The sequence below is a fragment of the Mugil cephalus genome, chromosome 7 (genome assembly GCF_022458985.1).
Source record: "Mugil cephalus isolate CIBA_MC_2020 chromosome 7, CIBA_Mcephalus_1.1, whole genome shotgun sequence".
NCBI classification, from domain to species: domain Eukaryota; kingdom Metazoa; phylum Chordata; class Actinopteri; order Mugiliformes; family Mugilidae; genus Mugil; species Mugil cephalus.
Genome location: NC_061776.1, coordinates 11,526,668 through 11,551,794, shown reverse-complemented (window position 1 = coordinate 11,551,794; position 25,127 = coordinate 11,526,668). Strand labels below are relative to the sequence as shown.

The window sequence follows — 25,127 nt, the reverse complement described above, 5'->3', positions numbered from 1 at the left end:
GCACCCGTGGAACTCCCCTCTCCAACCACATATCGCACAACAAACCAACATGGCCAGACGGAGCACAGTCATTGCTTTTCTGTGAATTAACCTAGAAGATCTGCTACATCTCCTCCATCTTCCATACTATGCAGTATCAAACTATCCATTGTCCTTTATGAAGCGCACATTCATAAAGAATGACATTACCAAAGCCAAACTCAAAAGCTTAAACAGGAATATAGCACCATGAAGACTAAAGGGCGGCTGTGGCCTCCTAAAACACCTGGAATTCCCCCATGACTTTGCCAGACTTATCTTCATTGACTTCACATCTGCTTTTAACACAATTCAATGTCAATAGATGATCAAGAAACTCAATGACCCCCCCCACTTCTCATCCACTGGGTAGACATTTTCCTCAGTAACAGACCACAATGAGTCAGAGTGGGTAGTCTCACATCCTCAACCAGCAGCCAGCACCAACCCTGGAGCCCCACAAGGTTGTGTCCTGAGCCCTTTCCTGTTCCCCCTCTACACCAATGGCTGTATCAGTTCCTCACCCATCACCATGTAGTTCAAATACTTGAATAACACTGTCATACTTGCACTCCTTAATCTATTCTGTTCTCCTTTTGTTTCAAGGTTTCCGAAAAAAAACAAAACTCTTTGATCTGCCATTTTGATGACATGTTACTTTTAGGGTCTAACGTGATACTTTTATATAGAGGTGGATTTATGCCACCTGTATTTTGCTGGATGACGAAACAAGTGTGCTAGACAACCTTCATACACTCAATTTACCAACTTAAACCATAGAATTTCCCAGCTTTTGAACTTGATCAATTGCAGACGGGTTTGTTTGGAGATCAAGAGAATTACATCCTAATGTATGATTCATAAGATTTAAATGGCATTATCATTGTCTTTTCTCTCCTTTTCTGAGCTTAAGAAAACTCTTTGACCTCACATTCTGAAGAAGAACATGTCGTGTCTACTATTCCTAGATAGTTCTATCTCACAGCCGGGAAACCAGATAAGATCAAGTAAAGGTTGGCCATTGCAACATATAGAGTACTTCACAGGGCCATAATTTGACTTCAAAATGAGAACGCTTTTCAACCTTTAGAGGTTAATATCCATGCTTGTAGACAGTTACTTTAACGAATATTTCACCATAAACCATATTTTCAGTTCATCATTCTTCTTTGATGTTATGTTAAAGTTCATCCGCAATAACATTTACTGTTTATTTAAGCAATTTATGATGAAGTGCTTCCAAGAAGAACAGATTGGTTTTATCATTTGGGCAATGTATCAATCGTTATGTTGCTCTTATAATCCAGACCTCTACTTCACTTAAAGAAAATGAGTAAGGCATGGTCTAAGGGCCATAAAGACAAGGGACAGAAATGTAAAGCAATTTAGTGACTAACCGTGGACTTTAAGCTGTGGTTTGCCGATAAGAACTCCCAGCCTTGGCTCATTTGTTGAAATGGAAGTTGCAGTCCAATAATTCAGGTACAAACTGTTAATCGGACAGGTAACATCATGCTTTAAAGCGATTACCTTTTATTTGGATTCCTTGGTTGTGTCATACCTCTCCAGACATGAAGCATTTATTTATTCTGCTGTCAGGTAAGCGAAATATGAAGCGCATTTCACGTTTTTGAAATGTGGTTTTTACATATTTTAACAATAGAATATCACGTCACCTTCGGGTTGCGTCTTCTTGCTTTCTCTCTGTATTGAAACTGCCTTTTCAGTATTGTTCGTCATCGTGTCCTCTTGTCCTGACGGAGAGTTCAAGTGCAAATCTGGAGGATGTCTTCCCACTCGACTAGTCTGTGATTTTAAAAGTGACTGTGCAGATGGCTCAGACGAGGAGTTTTGCGGTATGTTGGCAAAACTGCAGTGTGAACTGTTTTCAACATACAATAACTGACAAGGCGGGCTGTCTTATCCCACATGCATGCACATGTTTCTAGACATAAAAACAATACAGATACAACAAAGTGAATTTAACATTTGATTTAATATGGTTACATATCTACGTTAAGGCTCATGCAACTTTGACCATCACTCCTGTGGTTGGAAAAATGCCAGTGATTCAACCTACAGCTGGAGACGGCAGATGGCAAATATTACCTTGATACCTGGGCAGGACCATACAACAGGAAGCCCTTGGGGTAATTAGTGTTATCGGCTTCCTTTCATTACTTTGTTGAAGATCAACTAGAAATGAATGCAGCTACGTTTGATTACACGATCTAGTCTTCCGTGAGAATCTGATTGGATTTTGTACTTCTGCTGCTGGACACAGGGCATGTCATGCATGTAGATGCCAATCACTCAGCTCGTCTCTTTGAAAGGGCTAAATTGGAGTATTCTGTTGACCACCTGGCGGCTCTGGGATGCCAGATCAGGTATTATTTGACAGATAAGTCCTTGACTGAGAATACACGTCTGTGCGCCCTACCTGTTTTTGTGATTTCTCTGTTGATGTGTTCTAGCTTTTGGTACCATATCCATGAGTTCTCGCCATCCTACTCAGCGTCCCTTGAATTAACACTGGTCAGAGGCCAAGATGTCAAAAAAATATTGCAGATTTCTAAAAGTAAGACAGATGTTTGGGAGAATGCCACAGCCTTCATTGGTAATCAGCCAGGAGGATACAAGGTTAGTAGAATATCCTGCATGACTTAAACTAGAGGTTTAAGGAGGTGTGAGAAAACTTTTTTTAATACCTTCACTACTGTCTGTAGTTTGAGGCTGTAAATAAATTCAATTTGATTTTACACTGTCCTCCAGGTTTTATTGATCTTTATCTGCTGTTTATCTGGTTTCCTGCACTTCCATAAAATTTTACCCTTGCAGGTCAATAAAGCACATTATGTTTCAGTGTTTGCCTTTATCACTGGTGGAATTAGCTCTTCAGTGATGACACATTGTCAAGTTAAGGCAATATCTGCCTTTTCATAACACATCATAAAAGTCATGCTAACAGTTTTGGAAAGTTATTTTGGACAAAAGCATCCACCAAACGGATATGATGTAATTGTAAAATCTAATGTTTGACTCATTGTGCGTTAATTGTACTTGAAGGCAGCAGTGCACAAAAAGAGCACACGTAGTGGAAGAAACTAGGTAGTCAGTCGAGGTCTGCAGCTAATTTTTACTTAAGTGAATTAATTTGACCACAACTAAAACGCTTTATCAGAGTAACAGATAGTGGACTGAAAAGGAAACCCCTAAATGATGTTGAAGAACATTGATTTTCCAAAACAAATGTGGCTCTTCTCTTTGTGCAGCTTCTGTTTACATTCAACCCTCCATTTATGGTAAACAAGGATGTTATGCTGGATGATATCAACTTTGAATACTGTGCAGAGAACGATGTCCCAGCAGGATCGGAGAACCTCTCGTGTGATTTTGAAATGGATACCTGTTCATGGTACCGTGACTACACAACCAGTCTTTTGTGGAAAAGGACTAAAGGGTCGTTCAAAGATCTGTCTGGTGAGTGTGGAAACGGTGATCCATCTGACAGTAATCAAGTTTTATTTGTTGGTACACTCTCCCTTGTTAAGGAAACATAAACCTACTCAGTGGCCTTAAAACCTTCCCTGTTTATTTTAAAATAGACTCACGATTATGTAATAGTGTTTTGAGGCCCTGGATATCCAGGCCATTCATCCTGGGTTTCGAGGCTTTCTTCCTTTCAAAAGGAAGTTTTTCCTCCCCACTGCTGCTTGGTTCATGCTTTGGATTCTCTGTATTATTGCACATACTATCCTTACTTTGGTAATGTTATGAACTGAACTGAATCTCAATGTTGTTATACATTTATATCAGCTTTTTTTGCTCAGATGAGTTTAATTGTTTGGATCCTCAGTGGTTCCTGCCAGAATAGAATAAACGCTAAGGGAATAGAAAAGCAGTCCCAGTATATTACAGCATTTGTTTTTAGAGTAATCGTTTTTAATATACCTGGCATCATTCACCCCAGATATGCCAGATATTTTTATCTCACTTCTGGGAAATCAGATAAGAACCAGTAAAGGTTGGCCATTACAACATATAGAGTGCTTCACAAGGCCATAATTTGACTTCAAAATGAGAACGCTTTTCAAACCTTAGATGTTAGTATCCACACTCGTAGACAATTAATGTAAGGAATATTTCACAATAAACCATATTTTGTTCATATGTTGTGAATGGACTGAATTGAACTTCAATGTTGTTATACATCTATATCAGCTTTTTCTGCTCGGATGAACTTAATTATTTGGATCCTCACTGCCAGAGTAGAATAAACAAAGAATAAAAAAAGAAAAGAAAGACAGTCCCAATATAATGTAGCATTTGTTTTAGAGTAATCGTTTTTAATATACCTGGCACCATTTACCCAAGATATGCAGTTTCACTTAGAACAGTAGATTGAAGTTCATACACAACTTTATTTTTACAAATTGTTCCCGTACTTGATGAGCCTTCAAAAACTGCACTCAACTTTTACTCCTGCGTCTCGGTCCTCAGGCTACTACATGGCCATAACGGCATCACACCACCTAGATACCGCATCAACAGCCAGACTCGTCAGCTACCCTCAGCCTGCAGGACAAGTCATATGTGTGAGCTTCATGTACCACATATTTGGTAACAGCATTGGTAGGTAACTCTCTGTCAAATTTTGTCCATTTTCCAACATCTTTAAGCTAAAGATTTTCTTTTCTTTGTCTTTCTTACTCACGTCCTGTTGAAATCTTTATTTTAAGGCTCATTGAAGTTTATTGTAAAGCGTTCTGGCGAACCAGAGACAGTCGCATGGATGAGAAGTGGCACTCAAGGAAACAAATGGCGATTTGCTGATCTTACCTTCAACAGTGACAAACCAATACAGGTAAAGCCATATCACTAAGATCTCACTATCTCATTGCATTTAATATGTTAGCTTAAATGCATTGTTTGCCCCCATTGAGCCGCAATGCCATTTTAGTCCAGTGCAGAAAAGGAATATTTTATTTCATGATGAAGTCAAACTCACTGTTGTCTTGACGTTGTAAAACCTGCATTTTAAATAATTCAAACTGTTCTCCAGTTTATTGTAGAAGCAGTGGTGGGTGGTGTACAGGGGACCATAGCCATTGATGACATAGTGGTGTCCAACAGTGGGAGTGGCTCGTGTCCTCCTGAGAGAGAGTGCACCTTCCAAGGTTCCCTCTGTGGGCTGCTGCCCCAGCCGTCTGCTGCCTTTAGCTGGGACCGGATCAACGGGACGTCCCAACCTGCCAACTCTTCAGGCCCTGTCACGGATCACACTCTGGGGACAGAACAAGGTTTGCATCTCAGGACTAAGAGTTTGCTTCCATGTTAGGAGCACTTTAAGGCTTTACAAAAATCTGCATGCTCACAACAACAAAAGCTTTGCTAAAATGTTAATATTCAACTAATACCCTGTTTTCCATTGTTTGTTGAGCATGTTAGCGTCATAACCTGCATGACAGCTCTATTGCCAGCCTATTGGTATATGAGAAAGTTTATGTGAGCCTCGCTAAGGTGTAAACGGTCATAGCTATGGGGTGTGGTTGCCTGGTCTGGTCTAGGTGGGTGGTACATTGTCTAACAACCACATGTCAGGTCCAAAAGTTTCCTAGAAGAACATTGAATTGTCATAAGATGGTTAATGTTATTTACTGCACCTGTCGGTGGTTTTAATGTTGTGGCTGATCAGTCTAAGCCTCCAGCTAAATACACATGTGTCTCCACCTTACGTGCAGGTTATTACCTGAGTGCTCAGTTGTGGAAACACCCCGTGGGGACCAGAGGCGCCGTGATGACCGCAGTGATGGAGGCTACTCCTCCTGATGGAGAATGCCTGATGTTTTGGTACTACATGGAGGGAAGTGGAGTGGGTGAACTTGGTGTTTACCTTCAAACCCCTGACAGCCACCGGGATCCCACACAGCTCTGGACCAGGACAGGAGATCAGGGGACGCATTGGAGGCATGGGAGAGTGACACTTCTCAGCCCTGATACGCCATACCAGGTAGGTGAAGTGTGGATCAGACTTTAAGACACTGTATTCAGTTTATCTTCAGCTTGCAAAACCTAATAGTTTGGGAGATGCTGTACATGCTTAGTTCCACTTAGTTTGTGCGTCTGATTGACAGGTGATTTTTGAGGCGATAGTAGGAGATGGACCAAGGAGAGATATTGCCATTGACGACCTCACCATCCTGAACGGAGCCTGTCCCCCGACAGGTTGGTGACCGCTCTGAACTTAACAAATGCATGAAAGATGGTCATTGGTGTGTGTTTGCTGGGTAATTGTCATTTTTATCCCTTGCAGGATTTTGTGACTTTGAGATGGACTTCTGTGGTTGGGTCAACAATCCTTCACCAGAGTCTGGACTCGACTGGGACTGGCTCTCGGCTGAAAGTGAGGGAACGTTTATTCCGAGAAAGGACCACACCATAAATTCTCCTTTAGGTGAGTTATCACATACTTGAAGTACCAGAGTTGCAAGATCATTTCAATGAGTCAACACGTATTGTGTAATTTAAAGTTGATGGATTACTGACGAATTTCTGGGTAAGATGCTCATTTTTGTCCACTAAGGTGTTTTTTAAACTAAGGATGTCACACTTTTTTATTTATAATACTACCCAGACTAGAAGTGGATATAACGCTAATGGGAATTGAAATTCTGCAGATGTGTCTATGCATTGGACTGATAACTGTTTTTTTTTTTGTTTTTTTTTATGTTTGCAGGTCACTTTGCCTTATTCATGGCCTCTTATAAACGAATGTCTGATAGAGAAAAAGTTGCCAGACTAGAGAGTGAGTCCATGGAGGCTGTAGACCAAGCTTGCCTGGAGATTTGGCACAACTCCCAAGCATGGGTTTATAATAGTGAGTACAGTTTCAAGTTTTACATGCAAACATGTGGATCATGTGTACGTGACGCTTGGTTTAATATCACCTAACATGGAAATGGGTAGACAGGTAGAGCTCATTACAAAGACAGCAAAAGAGACAAAGTCTTTTATCAGTTGCTCTGTGTACAAGAAAACTAGTAGCCCACTAACAATCTGAATAATAAAATATATGTAACGACCTCAGTAGGAACAGACTGGCCCAATCAGAGCAATATTACATGACGAATGTTAAATATGAACATACTAGTAGCTAATAATCATGCATTGGTTCTCTCTGGTTGGAATAAATACAGTCTCTGTGGGCATGGCAAAACAACAGCATAAAATGTGTTTCAACAAAAGTCTGAAAAGATTAACAAAGCTGTAATTGAGAGGAAGAAACAAGATCCAAGACACATTTTCCCCAAAACTTGGTGTCCACTTTTATGAATCACTTCGCCTAGAAAGAGTGGAGGGTGAAAGTTTATTTATATTTTCACTGTGGTATTATAAAGAACCAAATCAGATTCTCACTACATTTGTGGTGCTTTCAGAGCCGTCGGACATCACACTGACTGTATATGTCAGTGACACTGCGGGACTGCATCCTGTATGGAATACAAGTGGATTTGCAAACAGCACATGGATCCGAGACCGGGTGGATTACAGTTCACCAGGTCCTCACAAGGTCAAACATTTATTCTTTCATAACATACCTTGATGAATTCTTTTGAAGTGACCCACAAATGGATCAAAGCAAAGTTGCAAAGGAGATCTTGTCTTTTCCATTCCAGATTATTTTAGAAGCCAGGTGTCCTGCTTCAGCGGAAGGAAGCTTTGCCTTGGATGATGTCCGCATCATGAGGAACAGGTCTTGTGAGGTCATCATTCCAACAGCTACACCAACCCCTACCACCACAACCACCACGGCTCCTGCCTCCGCTATGGACTGCACTTTTGAGAAAGGTTCATCTGGAAAATATTGTTTCTATGGGGAAACTGAAAGATTTTTGATTAGACTAACAAGTACAGCACTGAAATGAATCCTCGTCAGGAGATCTTTAGTCATCAACATAAATCTGATGAGATCCGTTGAATCTTGCTTAATATGTTCCCTGCTGCGGCTGAATGACTCAATAAAAAATAGAAGAAACTGTTTGTATGTCTTAACTGGATATCTAAACTGAAATTTTGACTGAGTAAGAGTTGTCCAGGATTGTCTGCTTTTCCAGAGTTACTAATAGAGTATTTTAATACTGGAATGTGTTTCTTGTAAAACAGGTTTGTGTAATTGGATCCAGGAAGTGAATGATGATTTGAACTGGACCCTCAGTGTCGGACTTGAAGCAGACCAGCCATGGGATGGACCTCGGTATGATCACACTGTTGGGAACGATCAAGGTATTTGTCTGGGCGACACTGGTGTTCACAATAGGAACATATTTAAATCAGAGGTTATCACAGAAGCTTAATTAACAACTTTTATAAAGAATTAATGCAAATCTCTTTATCAGTGTAAAGTGTATATCCTTGGACTGTTGGTAGAGCAAAACAAACTATTTCTACATTACGAGTTTCTTGTAGAGCCAATAAATAACACAATGTTTTTCCATCTGATCTCGATGTTTTTTTCTTTTGACGAAGGTTTCTTTTTATTGCTGAATGGATCTGGATCTAAGGATGGCAAGAGAGCAGTCGTCTCCGTTCCTGTCGTCAATGTTCCGTCAGAGATTTGTGTTGGATTCTGGTATTTCATGCTCGGGCCTTCAGTGTCAACCCTGGATCTGCTCGTTCAGACAGTAAGCACCCACCTTAGTACAACTACAAACTTTCCACACTTCATAATGTCTTCCTTTGGAGCTACTGTACGTTCACATTCTTTGCTTTAGATATCATCTGAGCTGTTAGTTTGGACACGTCACGGCACCCAGAATCCAGAGTGGATGACTGCACAAGTAACCATCAGCAGGAATGATGCAACACGGGTAAATTTAAACACAAGCACACATTCTCGTTTTTAGAGGTGTTCTGTAGTATAGCTGGTGCTTGATAGTTAGGTTTACTTGGGTATTCAATGTCAGGAAAGCTGCGTTTCTGTAACCACTGACTGTATATAAAGATGGATGAACAATCTGTGACATCACACACAGGTTACTCAAAGATCATTTTTGATGCTCAACGCGGTGGTTCTGCCCACCTGTCCTATCACAAAAACCAGCCATTAACAACCTTAACCATACCTCCTCTTCTTTATACCAGGTTGTAAACAAGTTCATTTCTGCTGCAGCGTTGGTCATTTTAACACTTTAGGTGAATGGGATTAATTTTGGAACCAGCCTCAAGTGGTCAGTTGAGGACTGCAGTTTTTTTGGCGCTAATTTTAAAGTGTTTGCACACATTTCCTTTATATAGATTTTCATTGTTTTTTTTGTGTAAAACTGTCCATTCTTCATCCACAGATCATGTTTGCTGGTCATAAAAACACCAATAGCCAAGGATTCATCGCCATCGATGACATTACTGTGAAAGCAGGAGTTTGCCCTAGTCAGAGTGAGGAAACACTGACCCAGCACTGCTTGGTGTTGACATGTCAAGAAAAGCTAGAATGACAAGCTATAAATAAAAACTGTTTTGCCTTTTTTTCTCTTTTCTTTTCTTTTTTTTCTTTTCTTAACACCATTTTAGCTGTGTGCGGGTTTGACTCCAGCTCGTGTGGCTTTGAGAACGGTGTCAGTCACAGGGGTCGCTGGGGTCGCAGAAAGGGAACCAAGGATCACGTGGATCACACCTATGGAACTGAAAATGGTGAGCACAAAACTGGGTCACAGATCAGCTGCAGAACAAGCAGAGCAAGCATGTTTGGGATTTGCAACACTAGCAAGATTATCACCAAGATAGGAAATATGGTCTTCTAGTTTTCCACTGCGGGTCTCTGAAAAAGTTTTAATGTCATGTAATTTAACAGCATCAGACAAGACATTTTTAGCCGTGTTAGTGAGATGACTCTGAAATGGATGCGGTGTCATTTATATTTAGTGCAGGTATTCATTGTTTCCACAGGATGTTCCTCTGATTATGTCAATACCATGTTAATACAAGGCCACATTTTTAATAGCCTAAGAGACAAAGTTAAGAGAAACTCTTATGTACAACCTCAGCTGTATGTCAAGTATTTTTGTGATATTGTGAGGAGACTGGGGACACTTAGCTATTATTGTATATATCATATTGTATCTGGGAGGAAAAAAACATGGCCACATATAAGAACCAGTTTCCTTTTTTGCAGGTTTCTACATGAATGATTTAATATCAAATTCTACACAGCCGGAGGAAGCCCAGCTCCTGTCACCAGAGCTCAGGTCTGATACGGAGATGTGCGTACGCTTCTGGTGAGTCCAGTGCTGCTATTCCACACTATGACACACCGTTGTCTCGTGCACATTTTAATTTTTGTTAATGTAATGTTGCTGTTTTTTTTTTTTCAGGTACTGGTTAACCGAAACTTCCTCTAATGTCCTTTCCATCCATGTGCTGAGAAACGGGGAGCTGGGTAATGCCCTTTGGCAGCGGCATGGAGCGCCCTCTACAGGCTGGGAGGTGGCAGAGGTCACCGTGTCCTCACCGGCAAACTTCCATGTAAACAGTTTTGTGTAATGGTTTCAGCTCTCTGCCAAATTATCTCTCTGACAGTTTGTTACTTAAGTCTGAAGTTTACTTGTCCCTCTCTCACGTAAGGCTGCTACATTACAATAGTTGCATTTCTTTACCAGGTGGTGTTTGAGGCCCTCCGTGTTCCTGGCTCTAATTCTTCAGTGAAAATAGATGATTTTTCTGTGAGGAATGGAGCATGCAGTCCTCCAGGTAGCTGTGACTTTGAGTCTGGACAGTGCACGTGGGTCAACGTCCCCAGAGAAGGTGGACATGACTGGGTGCTGGCCAACGGAGGCTCCCAGGGTCCGCCGACAGACCACACCACTCACACTCCAGATGGTACGATCATTTCCTTCTGTGTCTTTATGTTATCCCAGACTGACTCATTGGTGTTAAGGTCAGGACTACTTGTACTTGTACAGTTCTTCTTTGAATGAAACTGCCTGTCAGTTCTGTTTGACGCATGAAAGAATTATATTTAAAAATGAACTGACCATGAATTTTAACACTGGACTGTAGATTGTGCTCAACAATAGGCGCAAACCCAGTGAATGTGTTGAAACTGATGAGTGTTATTGGCCTTATTACTCACACACAGCAGCATGGACACTAATATATCTAAATTTAAACCTGAATATTTTATATTAACACGTTAATGACTATTTACAGTATAATATTAAAGTTAGGTTTGTGCCTCTTAGCTTATTATTTGAATTTTACAAGATGCTGATGTCAACGTTTAGGTTCAGTAAGATATTGGCTCCAAAATGAGTAAAAGGCTAAACTGGTTTTAACTTTAAAGAGTTTGGCTGTATTTGATAGATTTTGGAGGAAAATATGGATATATAGCCTTATAGGCTGTAGTCTACACAAATTATATCAGTCAAACTAGCTAAAACTAGCAAAAAAAAAACAAAGACTTAAGATTAAACTCGTCAACAAAGTTCTTTTATGGCAAATTATATGCCATGTTACCTCCTCCCTTCACCACAAAAAACGTCCTAGAAATGACTGTGTTTTTCAGTCATCACGTCCTCCATTGTAAAATATATATATATATATATATTCGACATTTTCGTTTCCTTTTTTTGCATGCAGGCTGGTTTTTGTTGAGCTCATCCCCACGCCGGAACCACAGCAGTGTAGCACAGGTAGCATCGGAGTGGATCCAACTCACAGACACCTCCTCCTGTCTCAAGTTTTGGTACCATATGGACGACAGGTCAGCAGAAATAAATGGAAAAATACCCACTTCTTTCACTGCATACAGTATGTGACAACGCAGTGTGAGGGAGGATGCACTTTATCCTGTTTATCTTGTTGAGGTTCCCCGTTGACTTCCTCAGGAAGTGTGCACAAGTGTCCTTTAGACATGAATCACCTGCTTCACTTTGTGCAAGACTGAGAATATTCTGTGGCAGAGTTCGCAGTTTAAGTTGAGACTTACTCTCAAAAAAATAAAAAATAAAATAAGCAGCAAGCAAATACATGTGTTGTTTAAGCAAAGATTTATGTTCAACATTCAGAGTAGCATCCCTTGAAAGAATCTGTGTCATAAAATGCAAACTAACTTGAGCTGTTTCTCCTTTTTCCTATATCAAACAAAAAGTGACTCTGGGACACTGCGGGTGTTCGTAAGTTCGGGGCCATTTGAGAAGGACCTGATTTTCCGCAGTAACAACAGCGGGAGCATCTGGAGCAGCGTCTCTCAGTCTGTAGAGACATCCAAACCTTTCCAGGTCAACCTAAAGCTGTAAACATAAAGTTTAGAGAAGAGCAGAGTATCTATCAATGATGTTTTTCGTACTCTCTCAATAACAGTTGCTCATCGAGGCGGAGACTAACGGCGGAGGATTTATTGCCATTGATGACATCAGTCTAACTGCGGGTTCATGTCAAGGTACTGCCACTGGTCCTAAAGGAGGTATTTTTTTAACAGCGACAAAAATAAAACTGTTTTCTTTCTTTTGTAGTGAATGAAACAAGTTCATTTGCGGGTTGTTCGTTTGAAAATGGCACCTGTGCCTGGGAGGAGATCAGTGTTGGTCAGTTTCAGTGGGTGAGAGGCAGGAATGCTACAGGGAACACTGGACCGTCTGTGGACAACACGCTGGGCACTGAGCTGGGTAAGGCCTCACACCCTCCCTTCTTCTACTGCCTTTACATACAGCAGCAGGTGGACTGTTGTACCGTTATAAAACAGACTTATTCTGGTCTTAAAGACACGAACACACCTTTATGCTACAAGAAGCTGTAAAAGTCGGAGCTGGAAAGGTTTCACAGTAAGGTTTCATAATTTTCATAATTGCAGCCCACCAAGTGAGGATCAGGAGGGCTACATGTAGGGATCACTGAGAAGTTTGTTACTAGGGGAAAAAGGCTTAATATGAGCCATGCGTGATTCCTCTTGTGTTTCCTCTTTAAACCGTGTATGTTTCCAGAAATGCTCTTGGGCAATGTACACATACAATTACCGGACACTTTATTTTTAGTTAGTAATAGTAATAGTTTTGAGTTTCTCCAACCAGTCTGCCCATTCTCCTCTGACCTCTCACATCAACAAGGCATTTTTGTCCGCACAACTGCCGCTCACTGGATATTTTCTCTGTAAACCCTAGAGATGGTTGTGTGTGAAAATCCCAGTAGTAGTTTTTGAAATACTCGTCTGGCACCAACAACCACACCACGTTCAAAGTCACTTAAATCTCCTTTCTTCCCCAGTCTAATGCTCAGTTTGAACTTCAGCAAGTCTTCACCTCTACATGAATAAATGCATTGAATTGCAACCATGTGATTGGCTGATAAACCATTTGAGTTAACAAGCATTTTAACAGGTGTACCTAATGAAGTGGCCAGTGAGTGTATATTTGCTAAAGAATTAACAGTTTTAATTTATGTCTCATGCCACCTCTTTGTCAGCTTACATCTTTCTCTACTTTCTCTACAGCAGATGTTTCTATTCTGTTGTTTCTATTTTCAGCATGCGTGTGATTGTGTTCTGATCTGACTCCTCCAGGTTGGTACATGGCGGTCGACACAGACCGGGGAGATCAAATGAGCCCCGCTGCCCTGCAGAGTCCCACCATGACACAGGCCAGCGCCACCTGCACCCTACACTTCTACTACAACGTGTATGGAGAGGGTATGTGTTGCATTCGCATGTGTAAATGAGCATGCGAATGTTTCTCCGTTTTGATATTCAATTCTGTGAATTCTAGACGCTGAAGAGCTCAGTGTGCTGCTGAAGGAAGGCTACAGGACCACCACGTTGTGGTGGCTCTCCGGTAACCATGGAGATGCCTGGCAACACGGTGAGGTGACAGTTGGCCGAATCCCTCAGGACTTCACCATCCTGTTTGAAGCGTCCAGGTCCTTCAACAAGCCTGGACACGTCGCCATTGATGATGTCACCTTCGCCAACTGCACCCTGCCCGGTACGATGACCTGCAGCTTTTTACTTATTGTCCTGACCAACGCAATGAGCTGATCAACGCTTCCTTCTTAGCGCCCCAGCCGTGGTGTCCTGACGGTGCGTTCATGTGCAACAACAGCGCGTGTGTGGACCTCAGCCGTGTGTGTGACTTCAGCGATGACTGTGGAGACTGGTCTGATGAGAACAACTGTGGTGAGATATCGCACATTATGTAGTGGTGCAAATTTTTTAGAATTATCCTTGTTTTGAACATTTTCCTCAGAACAGTTACACATACTCCATATTAAAGTAAATTGTAGTACTTTTATAAGAACTATGGCATTGTTATAGCAGTTTCACAAAGAAAACATGACTATATCTGAATTGTCTGTATCAAAAGTAATTGTCTTTCCAACAAGGTGCGGTGGAGAGCTGCAGCTTTGAACAAGGCCTGTGCTCCTGGGCCGACAGCGACGTGGACACACCTGGAGGCGAATGGACGCATCGCGAAGGACAGGAAGCCTGGCCGAATCACGGCCCTCCAAGGGATCACACCAAAAACTCTGCTGCAGGTACAAGACAAGTTCTGGTCTCAGTGCAGAAACTTTTTTTTTTTTTTAAAAAAACATCTTGAATTTTAGCCGTGTTGTTTGGTGTTGCTCTGCAGGTCGTTATGTGATACCTGGGACTCACCTGACTGAGGAGGGCCAGACGTCAGAGATTCTCTCCAAAACTTTACTGCCCTCCTTAAACTGCACCGTGAGTTCACCGAGATGGCTAAATGTGTATAAGCTGAGTGCAACAGCTTATTTCTTTCCTGTACTTATACCGATCAGACGCAACATTAAAACCACCGACATGGGAAGTAAATAATATCGACCATCTTGTGACAATTCAATGTTCTGATGGGAAACCTTTGAATCTGACATTTGTGTGGAATGTAACTTAGACAACCCCCACCCCATAGCAACTACTGTCACCCCACCACAATTTCAGGATGCAGCCTGACACGGACAAACAAACAAAAACCGTTTAAGAACAACTAAAAAAATACATAAACATGAAAACAGTACAAGGTGTTGACCTGGCCTCCAAATTCATTCATGCATTTTCTGTAACCACTTGTTCTGTGGTTGGTCACGGTGGGTCTGGAGCCTATCCCAACAGTCATTGGGGCTAACACAGTGAGACAGACAACCACACTCGCACCTACGGCCAATGTAGAATCACCATTTTGACCTAAGGAGCATTTCTTAAGACGGTGGGAGGAAGCTGGAGTACCTGGAGAGAACCCACACAGACGCAGGAAAAGACCTTAGTACCATCCACCAAACCACTGTGCCAACCCCTCCAAATTCACTAGATCCCAAACTGATCAAGTATCTGTGGGATGATCCACAGACTCCACTGACAACATCTCATCACCAGACACCACAGGAGACCCTCGGGGGGTCCATGTCCACTCTCTGATGAGCTACAACTGTTTTAGAGGCACAATATTAGGAAGGTGGTCATAATGTTATGCCTGATCACGTGCTATAAAGGTGCTGTACATTATTAATAACTCCTGGAGGCTGATTACAGTTTGCAAGACTACTCCAACAAATAATGCCTCCTTATACTTTCTTTTGTTCCTTTCTCCTGTTACAATTCCTCATAGGTGAGATTCTTCTACTTCAGCGCCAACGATGCTACAGGCAGACTGACAGCGCGGTCCCGGACACGTCGGTCCGGTAGAGACGACAAAGAGCTGTGGCTCAGGGAAACTTCACAGAGCTTCAGCTGGCAGAGAGCACAGGTCACGTTCTCCTCGTCAGCCAGAAGCAAGGTCAGCGAGGACGCGCCAAAAGGCAGCCATGTCCTCATTTAGATTGTGTCCCCTTGCCAATATTTGGCCTTCACTGTATTGCTTTTAATTTACTTTTTTTTTTTTTTTTTTTAATTATTCTGTTTAATGTCTCCTCCTCAGCTCGTCTTCAGCTACGAGCTCGGGGAAGGTCCCAGGGGGCTGGTTGCACTCGACGACATCTCTTTCTCCGGCGAGTGCTCATTTGACCCCAACGACAGTGAACTCCCGGACACATCATCCACCTCTGCCCCATCTACACCCTCAGTCCCTCCCACTTTCCCCCCGACCACGCCGATGAACCCCTGTCAGGTAAAACGTGTGCAGTATTTTCAAGCGCAGAAGAAAAAAAATGACGTAGCTAAATTTGTTCCGTTGGTGATGCAGGATAACGAGTTCTTTTGCTGGAGCTCCGGCGGAAATGTGTGTGTTCTGGCCGCGTTGCAATGTGATTATCATGCAGACTGCCCCCAGGCGGAGGACGAGGCTGGCTGTGGTGAGAGCTTCAAGTTGCATTCGCTGTTTCTGTCCAGACCGTATGCTACATATAAACTGTTGAATGTTTCATTTTCCTCCCGAATGCTCATAAGGCCCAAAGGTTTCCGTCTAGTTTTTGCTGCAGCATCATGCCAGAGGCTGTCATTTGTGCAGTCCCTCTAATCTAATTAATTCAATTTTCAAAGTTTCCCCATCTTATTTTAAACATTAACAAACACCATTGCACTTTATTCCTCGCATAAATAGCGACTTCCTTTTTTGATTTAGCTTTGAAATGTCGGCAAAACGGGAGAGCCGAGATGACTCATGGGCTGACTGCAAGAAACGCTAATGTCTTTTAATGCCAAGTGTTTCATTGCAGGTTTTAAATTATGGGATAAATCCAGAATGGTGCCATGTTATGTTAAAGCGAGGGGAGGGAGCGAAACTCGATTTTCTGCAGAGACAGGAAGTAGAGACAGATGGCCTCTTCCTGCATGATAATTTAGAAAAGACTCGCACATTTGTCCTCACAGAGGTCAGCCTGCCCCGCAACAACAACATTTTTATAGTCGTTTGTCGGCCCCGGCTCTAGCGAAACAATTTGATTTGGTTCACACGGACAGACGGACTTGACGTAATGTTTTCTCTTGCACGGGCACAAAATAGTCGTTTCCTGCAAATATGGTAATTGCAAACCGGTGTCAACCTCCCCGCTTTCTGCTGAAGCGTCACCCGCGCATTGACTTGACGTTTCAGGTCCGTGCACATTTGAAAGCGATCAGTGCGGCTGGACTGACACCAGCGACGGACGGAGCACGTGGCGGAGACAGAAGGCTAATAATGACACTGAGCCGCCGGCTGATCACACTACAGGCACAGGTGACCGTTTAACGAGTGGTAAAACAGCGAAATGATCACAGCTGCTCTCATCCATCTCAATCTCCATTTAAGACCACATTTCTTGATTCTCCTTCCCTCTCAGGCTACTACATGACCGTGAAGTCCAGACAAGGGTCCACACAGAGTGAGGCCATGCTACAAAGTCCTCCACTCGCCCCTTCATCACCCTACTGCCAGATTCTGTAAGAGATTATCACTCCAAAAAGTCTATTACATATTTATTTTGATAGAGAGTCGAATATTTTAGGGTATGAATTGCTCAAGCCTCCCCACCGCCCGCGCTTTTTAACCATGCAACTCTCTTCCCAATCCAACACTCTCCTCTTCTTCCTTCCTTCTTTCCTGTGCCCAGGTTTCACTTCCACATCAGCGCAGCGAGTGCTGGGTCACTCAGAGTGCTTATGCAGCAAGCTGAAGGGAGTGAAGCAATCCTGTGGTCACGCAGTCACAACACTGTCTCCCACTGGACCCCGGAGCATCTGCCTCTGGGCCGCCAGCAGCAGCCTTATAAGGTGTCCGCTTGACAAAAGGGCTTAGAACACAGGGCGCACGAAACGCACAAAAGTGAATTTTCAGATCGCAGTAAAAGAGCAGAGGGGGAGGTTGAATCTGCCTTCAGGCCTGCGCCTGCACTGTGCTACACATACTTGATTGCTAAGTCTATGAAAATAAATCTGAAATGCGTGGTATTTTTATCGTCGCAGTCACATGTTATGGAGAAAAGACACTTTAAAGTAGCTGCAGCAAAAACCACCTGCAGGGTGGTTATATTACAATGTGCATCACATTTTCTGTCATATGCCAGTAGACACATAATGCTCCATTAATGCAGTGTTTATTGCACTTTAATCTTTTAAACGTGTTTTTTTGTATTTCAGATTTCGTTCAGTAGCATTAATAGAGCTTCTACTTGGGACCACATTGCCGCTGTGGATGATATCTCTTTTGTAAACTGTGAGAAATCCTACCAGCCACCAGGTAACTTTATGTTTAATCAGACTTGTATGTGGACTGTTTTCAGAGTGAGAGTTAGTGCTTTTTTTTTTTTTTTTTTACACTGCCTTTACATTTTGACATATGAGGAAACTTTGAAATCCCTTTCCCCTCCTCAGCTCTGCCTTCCTATGGCTGTTCTTTTGAAAACGGGCCGTGTGGTTGGGTGCAGGGGGCTGAGGATGAGCTGGACTGGTTCAGTGGGTCAGGCCCCACCGAGAGCCCCAACACCGGGCCTGCAGGAGACCACACCACAGGCAAAGGTCACTACAGTGCTAAATTGTTCTTCATGCAGGGAGTTTCCTTGTTTTGCAAGCCTGTCTTTTTTTGCAAATTGAATTGAACAGAAATGCTTTTTATTTTTTTATGCATCTCTGAAGAAAAAAGCCACAGTTTGTTTTGCTCATTTTTATTTAATATGTAATTTTAAGCATTAGCTAGGGCTTGGAAGTATTATGGCAGATATTTGCCCACATTAAATCTTAAGGGTGTTGTGAAAAAAAAAAATTCCTCATTCAAACATTTGCATTTGCCGTTTTATTGTGAAATTCTGTGGGAATTGGAGAGTGGAAAATCCCTCCTCATGGGTCTTACAAGCAACTTGTCATGAGAGGCTGCAACTATACTTTTATTGAGGTTTAAAAGATTCTTGTGTTTGTTTCACAGGGAGATACCTTTACATCGAGAGTTCCCTGCCTAGTGTGAAGGGGAACAGAGCGCAGCTGAAGTCTTCACTGCTGCCACCTGCTGGCGAAAAAGGATACTGTTTCACATTTTGGTATCACATGTTCGGAGCCACTGTGGGGTCCTTGAGGATGCTTCTACAAACAGCTGATCACTTTAAGGAAACTCTGGTAAAACATGCACGAAATCCTCAGTTTAGTTAACATTCAAACAAGCCAAAAGGTCAGAGAAGGCCTCTTTTTTTATTTTATTTTTTTTTTTTCGTTAATAATTCTGTTTTTCGTCTGGACACTTCCCTTTGCTGCAGCCATAGAAAAAACAGCTGCATGGCTGATTGGGAAATATTTGTGGCTGGTTCAACTGGACCTTCTCCCCCTGATTATACATTTCACACGGTTGTGAAATGCCGATTGCAAAATAACATTAATGCATGGTATATTGAGTGCAAGCTGCACAGTTTCACTGCATACTGCTGTGTTGCAAAAGCCTCCTCACATCCTCATTGTGACGAGTGAATCAACCTCCTGTCTTTCCTGTAGGTGTGGCAAAAATCAGGGAACCAGGGGGATGAGTGGCTGCTGGCTCAGAGCCATGTGGCAATGAAGGAAGTCCACCGAGTGATACTGGAGTCTACGGTGGGAGGAGAGGCGGGAGACATAGCCATTGATGACATTGCCTTCGCTAATGGACCGTGTCCTGCCACTGGTAATGAGGCTGAAGCTGGAGAAAATCTGACCCAAAATGTGTTTTATCAAAGTAATATTTAAGTTGTTAATGTGGCTGAAAGTAGACTCCTGTCAGCTGGCCAGTTTCCCCCTGTTTGAGTCACATGTGCAACACCTCTTTTTATTTTAGGATTGATAGATATCTTGAAGTCAAACAACTAAATGAAAACTAGGGGAGAATCCAGCAGAAATAAAGTTAAATTATTACCACACGCTTTGTTTTAAAACATAAACGTGCATTCTAACATAATATCGTGCTGTAGATTTGTGTGACTTTGAGGAAGGCAGCTGTGACTGGCAGCAGCAGCAGACGTTCGATGACACTGACTGGGTCAGACAGTCTGGTGCCTCTCACAAGCCAAACACAGGCCCAGACAGTGACCACACCACCAACACACCCACGGGTCATTACTACTCCCTGCCTTCCTCCGCCGTTGACCAAGCTGGCGAAACCGCTTCGATGTTTTCACCGCTGTACCCTGCAGGTAAAAGGACGCCTGATTCAAGCCATTTGATCATTTTAGGATCGGATCTACCATGTCCCTCAGGATAAATTGTCCAGTTGTTGCTATTTAAGCGGTCATGATTGATACCACCGATTTCCTTACCGATCTGATACCAAGTGAAATTCAGGCCGGTATCGGCGATACCGATCCAATACCGATACTTTGTGCAAATACATTTAATGTGTCTAATAAATATATATATATAAAGTAGTGTTTCAAATGATAGCTTCATAAAGAATTCAAGACTTTATTTATTTTAAACTTGGAACTATATTGTGCTGTCTGCCTCATTTACTAAATAGCCGAGCTAATACAACAACAGAAAAAACAAACACAATAGGACACAATATGAGAAAATGGTTCTTCAAACACAAAAAAAAGTAAAGTAATGAGACCATTAAAATAAATTGTTGTTTAACTATTGAGAACTTTTCTACGTCTCGTCACAAATGCCTCGTATTTTGTGTTGTGGTTTGACCTGAGGTGTTTCATGAGGTTTGTTGTGTTGCCACAACTCAGTAGTTAATTTAGTTGCTCTCCACTGTGTTCCTGTTGATGATATACATCACCACGAGTGACTGAAGTATCGAAAGTATCGATATTTTGATTTGAGAATCGATTTTAGAGCATAAAGATATGTTATCGGATGTATCGATATTTTAGTATTGATTTGCACATCACTAAATTTAAGGTGACCACCGACCTGTTCTACGTTTCTCTCTGCGATAACACAAATAACTTGACTTCTAAGCGGCGTACAAGTGTAAAAGGTGAACAACAAGTGTGCTGCTGTGCATGTTGTTATATAGTCTTATTTCCTTTTTTACGTTACTCATCTAGTTGCCGTCTCGCGAAGCCGAGCAGAATTCCATCGTATCGTATGTCTGCAGGTAGAGGATCGTGTGTGCAGCTGTGGTACCACATGTATGGCACAGGAATGGGGACGCTGAATGTTTACCAGCAGAGCGAAGAAGGGAAGGAAGCTCTGATCTTCTCTCAGTCTGGAGACCAGGGCCGACTGTGGAGGTTCGCTCAGGCTGCACTTCTGCCTCGGGTTCAGCCTTACAGAGTGAGTCGCACAAAAACATACGCACAAAATGCATGGTCGGGGAAAAAAATACATGTACTCGTTAAGTAAACAAGTACACGTTTTGATTTACTTACATTTTATCTTACTTTTCATTTTTAATATTAACTGGCATAAATTCGCAGATTGAGCCTTTGAAGTATATATTTCAGTTAGTTTGCATATTACATTTTAAAGCATATATAACTACATAATAATATAATAAATTGTGTGAATTAATTTTTTTTAGTACCTATAGTCCAATAATACAGTATATTATGCATTATTAAAACGCTGAGCCATTGTGTTTATAACTTGATACTTTTTTGATTAATCAGTACTAACGATGTTTGTTTGTCAGCAGCATAAAAAGAACGTGACCTTAAACTTTGTGTTTCAGATTGTGGTGGAGGGCGTGAAGGCTGGACCCACCCGGGAGGGGGACATGGCTTTCGATGACGTACGGCTGACAGATGCTCAGTGCTCTCCTCGCGGATTTTGCGACTTTGAGAGCACAATGTGTAGCTGGAGCAACCTGGGTGGAGACGTAGACCAGGGGGACTGGCTCCGTGGCAGCGGAGCCTCCCCAAACCCCAACACGGGACCCAGCATCGATCACACTACCAACTCTACACATGGTAATAATACACTCTGAGTCAGACCTCGGTTTAACATGTGCATGTGTGAGAGAGACCACTTTTTGCAAACATATAAGAACATCATTGTCACCAGTTCAGTTGTGAATCATGGCTGATTCTTTATACATAGAAATAACTATAGCGTAACTAAAACGTGTGTCAAAGCAGCTTAAATCAAGTATAGGTTTATTTCATTAAATTACACTCAACTCAACTCAAACAAGCAGGTCAGACGTGTTCATGATTGTAGGTCTGTGAAGGTTCTCAGTCATTCTTCATGAAACTCTTCAAGCCCCGTTTTCTTTTGTTTAACCTTTTAACATTCTGCGGGGTCGTATATGGGACGACAGTAGCTTTTTGAACTAATCAGATCTCTGTGCACGAGTGGTATTTGAGTAAATTCTGCATAAAATGTGTAATTTTCTTCATATTTCATTGATAAAAGTCGTTATAGGATTCAACCGACACAGCCAACACATTTTTTGACAGTGTACCAACTGTGATTACTCAAGAAGAATACCATTTAGAGTGATTCTGACTTCTGTGATAGAAACGTCAGAGTTTTGGCTTTCAAATGACACCAAGACCATGTATGAGCTCCAGAATGTTTCGTGAACAGCATTTAATTTACTGTGGTTATGTCCTAAATAGATGGGGTTTTTTTTATACAAACAGGCTATAAAAGGTTATTGGACATACGTGATACTTGCATTGGAGCAGTACTTGCAGTACATGCAAGTTACATGATTGTAAAAGGACAACAAGAGCTCACTTTGTTGCTCTTTCCTTCAGGTCACTATGTGTACGTGGACAGCTCAGTAGGGGAGTGGGGAGACACATCCTTCCTCATCAGTGATGTGTTTCAGCCGTCCACTAGAGGGCACTGTATCTCGTTCTGGTACCACATGTATGGCGACCGCGTCGGGACTCTGAGACTCTACATAAATGACAGGTGACATTAAGCACAAGCTTTCTATTAAGTAACATTATATTACAGTAACATTTGCATTACATTAATCTCATAGGAAAATACACGCTGGTGGCAATGAAGAAGGACTCATGAAGTGGATTAAGACAGGAAACAATGGAGACCAGTGGCAGGAGGCCAGGGTGTCTATTACACATGAAGAGGCATTCTGGGTAATAATTGACTTTTAATAAGACTGATGCATTAGTAGTATTAGTAGTAAGTATTTTTTAGTACTGCCATTCATGGAGTCACTCCTGAACATCTTGCTGCAGCTGTATTGTTGGGATATGATTGGGATATGATCCCAATCCCAGGGTCGTGGACTCCCTGTTAAAGACCTATGTTTTAAGGCTTTTCTCAAAGTCACCAGTGAGCTACACAATTTCAATTTGTCATCTAGACTATTCCATAGTTCGACTCCTAGAATAGAAACATGTTTATATTTAACATTGGTTCTCACTCATATAACCTTAAACATCTGTGCCTTTTCTTATTAAATGTAACTAGATTCTAGTTTAAAACAAATGTCTAAAGGAGTTAATTTATTGTAAAATATGTAGAGATTGCAGATCAGGGTACAAAAAAAGAACTGCATGGGATTTTGTCAATAAAAACACACTACTGCGCATTCTGCAAAAGAAGTTCAATAAAAACTCAAATTTACTAATAACAGCAATGTTTGCTCATGCATCCTATGAATTTTCGTCCCCCTTTTTTCTTCTCCGCCGCAGTTTGTGTTTGCGTATCAGAGGGGGAAGAATACGGGCGGAGACGTTGCTCTGGATGATATCGCCGTTGTTCCCAGCAGCTGCTTCTCAGATCCTACCGTTGAGCCGTCGGATAACAACAGTAACACGAAATCCTCCTTAAATCCTGCTTGACTTGAAAAGTGCTATATGGATAAAGATTATTATACATGTCGCCTGAAAGAAAAAAAAAACTATAATATCTACCCATGCAACTGTGATGTTTTCTGCAGAAATGGAAAAGTGAGATAACTTTATGACCTACAACATGGTGTTTTTCCCTTGTTTTAAGTTTACATGGTTACGGCTTGAGTTATTCTTCTCTGTCTGATGTCCACCTGTACTCTAAAATGAAGAATCAATATTTTTTATTTTAATATCAGTATTTTACTACAAAGAACCTAAAAAAAAAAAAGCGTTTGATACCAAAAAGTAAACCTTCCAGATGTTGATGTTAAATTCTTACCATCTGTTGTCCTCTGTGTGTCTACAGGTGTGTTGTACGTCGGCCTCGCCGTTGGTCTGACTTTACTAGTCGGACTCATCATCTCCTTCTTCCTCTTTACATTGAACTGGAAGCGTGGTTTAGGGTATGTGGTCATCTAAATACTTGACTAATTAACATAAAGCCCCTAATAAGAACTCTCGTTCATGGTGTTGACACACAGCTTTGCTTGTGCGTCCTAGGTCGTCAGTTTTTAGTCATGACAAAACCGACCAGAACTCTGTGATTGACCTCTACGACTGCAGAACAGATGTCAGTAATGTTTGTAAGAGTTCCACATTTTCTTTTTTACGTTGATCTGAGGATTTAAATGTTTGTTTCCTATCTAGGCCACGCAGCACGCTGACTTTTCCTTCTACAACAGAAATGAGGATCCGTCACCACGTGCAGAGGGTTCCGCCGTCGCCTCGTCTGATGCTTAACCCTGAAGTTTTCCCTTTGTTTTTAAATTACAATAACTCAAATTAAACAACAATTTTGTAATTTATTAACCTTTTTTTTTTACTTGAAGATGTTTTAATGGAATTAAAACAAGAAGGTGAAAATATTATTCTGTACAAGACATAGATCAGAATGTAATGGCAATGTAATTGTGACTCTTTAGTTTTAATAAGAGTTTAATTCATTAAACATTTTAACAGAAGTGTCTGCCTTTACCTCTCTGGTACTAATCTATTTCAGTTTCGGTGTCATTTTAATCTGTAGATCCTTCTGTCACATCATTGTTGAGTTTTTTGCCAAAATCTTATGTTTTAAGAACCTGTTTATTATATAGACAATCTCAGTGCCTTCACTAAAACTTGGAATAAATTAACCTTACAGTGGATTAAGTACCATCTTCATTTGAGAAGCAGTAACTAAACTACATGACTCCCATACACCCACTGATGGCTGATTCAATACAGAGACGTGTAAACATTAGTATATGTTATTATTTTTTTTTTTTTTTATTTTCATGCTGTTATTGCAAACACTCATTCATTCACTCAGAGCATATACCTGTTGATGTCTGGAGCTTCTTCCAGCAGGCAATGGACAAATGATGTTTTTGTCCAATACCGTAAGGACAGGCTACCAGTACATCATAGGGTTAACACAGAGAGAC

The 25,127-nt window shown here is 41.6% G+C and overlaps 1 protein-coding gene across 2 annotated transcripts; it reads left to right on the top strand.

Annotated features, from left to right (window-relative positions):
* Positions 1-1,449: 1,449 nt before the first annotated feature.
* Positions 1,450-24,665, top strand: si:ch211-106h4.4 (MAM and LDL-receptor class A domain-containing protein 2). Of its 2 annotated transcripts, XM_047588430.1 has the most exons (51): positions 1,450-1,617; positions 1,746-1,874; positions 2,040-2,168; positions 2,303-2,405; positions 2,493-2,658; positions 3,291-3,498; positions 4,519-4,650; positions 4,758-4,882; positions 5,081-5,318; positions 5,760-6,028; positions 6,153-6,243; positions 6,332-6,472; positions 6,755-6,895; positions 7,455-7,588; positions 7,695-7,866; positions 8,182-8,301; positions 8,545-8,699; positions 8,790-8,885; positions 9,360-9,450; positions 9,586-9,705; positions 10,187-10,289; positions 10,386-10,536; positions 10,671-10,890; positions 11,650-11,773; positions 12,161-12,290; positions 12,373-12,451; positions 12,525-12,677; positions 13,568-13,693; positions 13,770-13,985; positions 14,057-14,176; positions 14,383-14,535; positions 14,631-14,722; positions 15,624-15,791; positions 15,933-16,121; positions 16,197-16,305; positions 17,046-17,168; positions 17,272-17,371; positions 17,542-17,701; positions 18,068-18,167; positions 18,302-18,445; positions 18,849-19,036; positions 19,406-19,571; positions 19,855-20,076; positions 20,988-21,166; positions 21,564-21,801; positions 22,594-22,753; positions 22,827-22,941; positions 23,503-23,620; positions 24,011-24,107; positions 24,205-24,274; positions 24,352-24,665. In XM_047588430.1, exons 1-51 carry the CDS (start codon positions 1,590-1,592, stop codon positions 24,442-24,444), a joined length of 7,194 nt encoding a protein of 2,397 aa, XP_047444386.1. In that variant the 5' UTR covers positions 1,450-1,589; the 3' UTR covers positions 24,445-24,665. The 2 variants fall into 2 exon arrangements, with proteins under 2 accessions (XP_047444386.1, XP_047444387.1); XM_047588431.1 differs by lacking the exon at positions 24,205-24,274.
* Positions 24,666-25,127: the final 462 nt, after the last annotated feature.

Coding starts and splice junctions, on each gene's coding strand:
- si:ch211-106h4.4 (XM_047588430.1), top strand. CDS start 1,590: ATGAAGCATTTATTTATTCTGCTGTCAG. Junction 1,875..2,039: donor CTCAGACGAGGAGTTTTGCG/GTATGTTGGCAA, acceptor ATCTACGTTAAG/GCTCATGCAACTTTGACCAT. Junction 8,886..9,359: donor GCAGGAATGATGCAACACGG/GTAAATTTAAAC, acceptor CTTCATCCACAG/ATCATGTTTGCTGGTCATAA.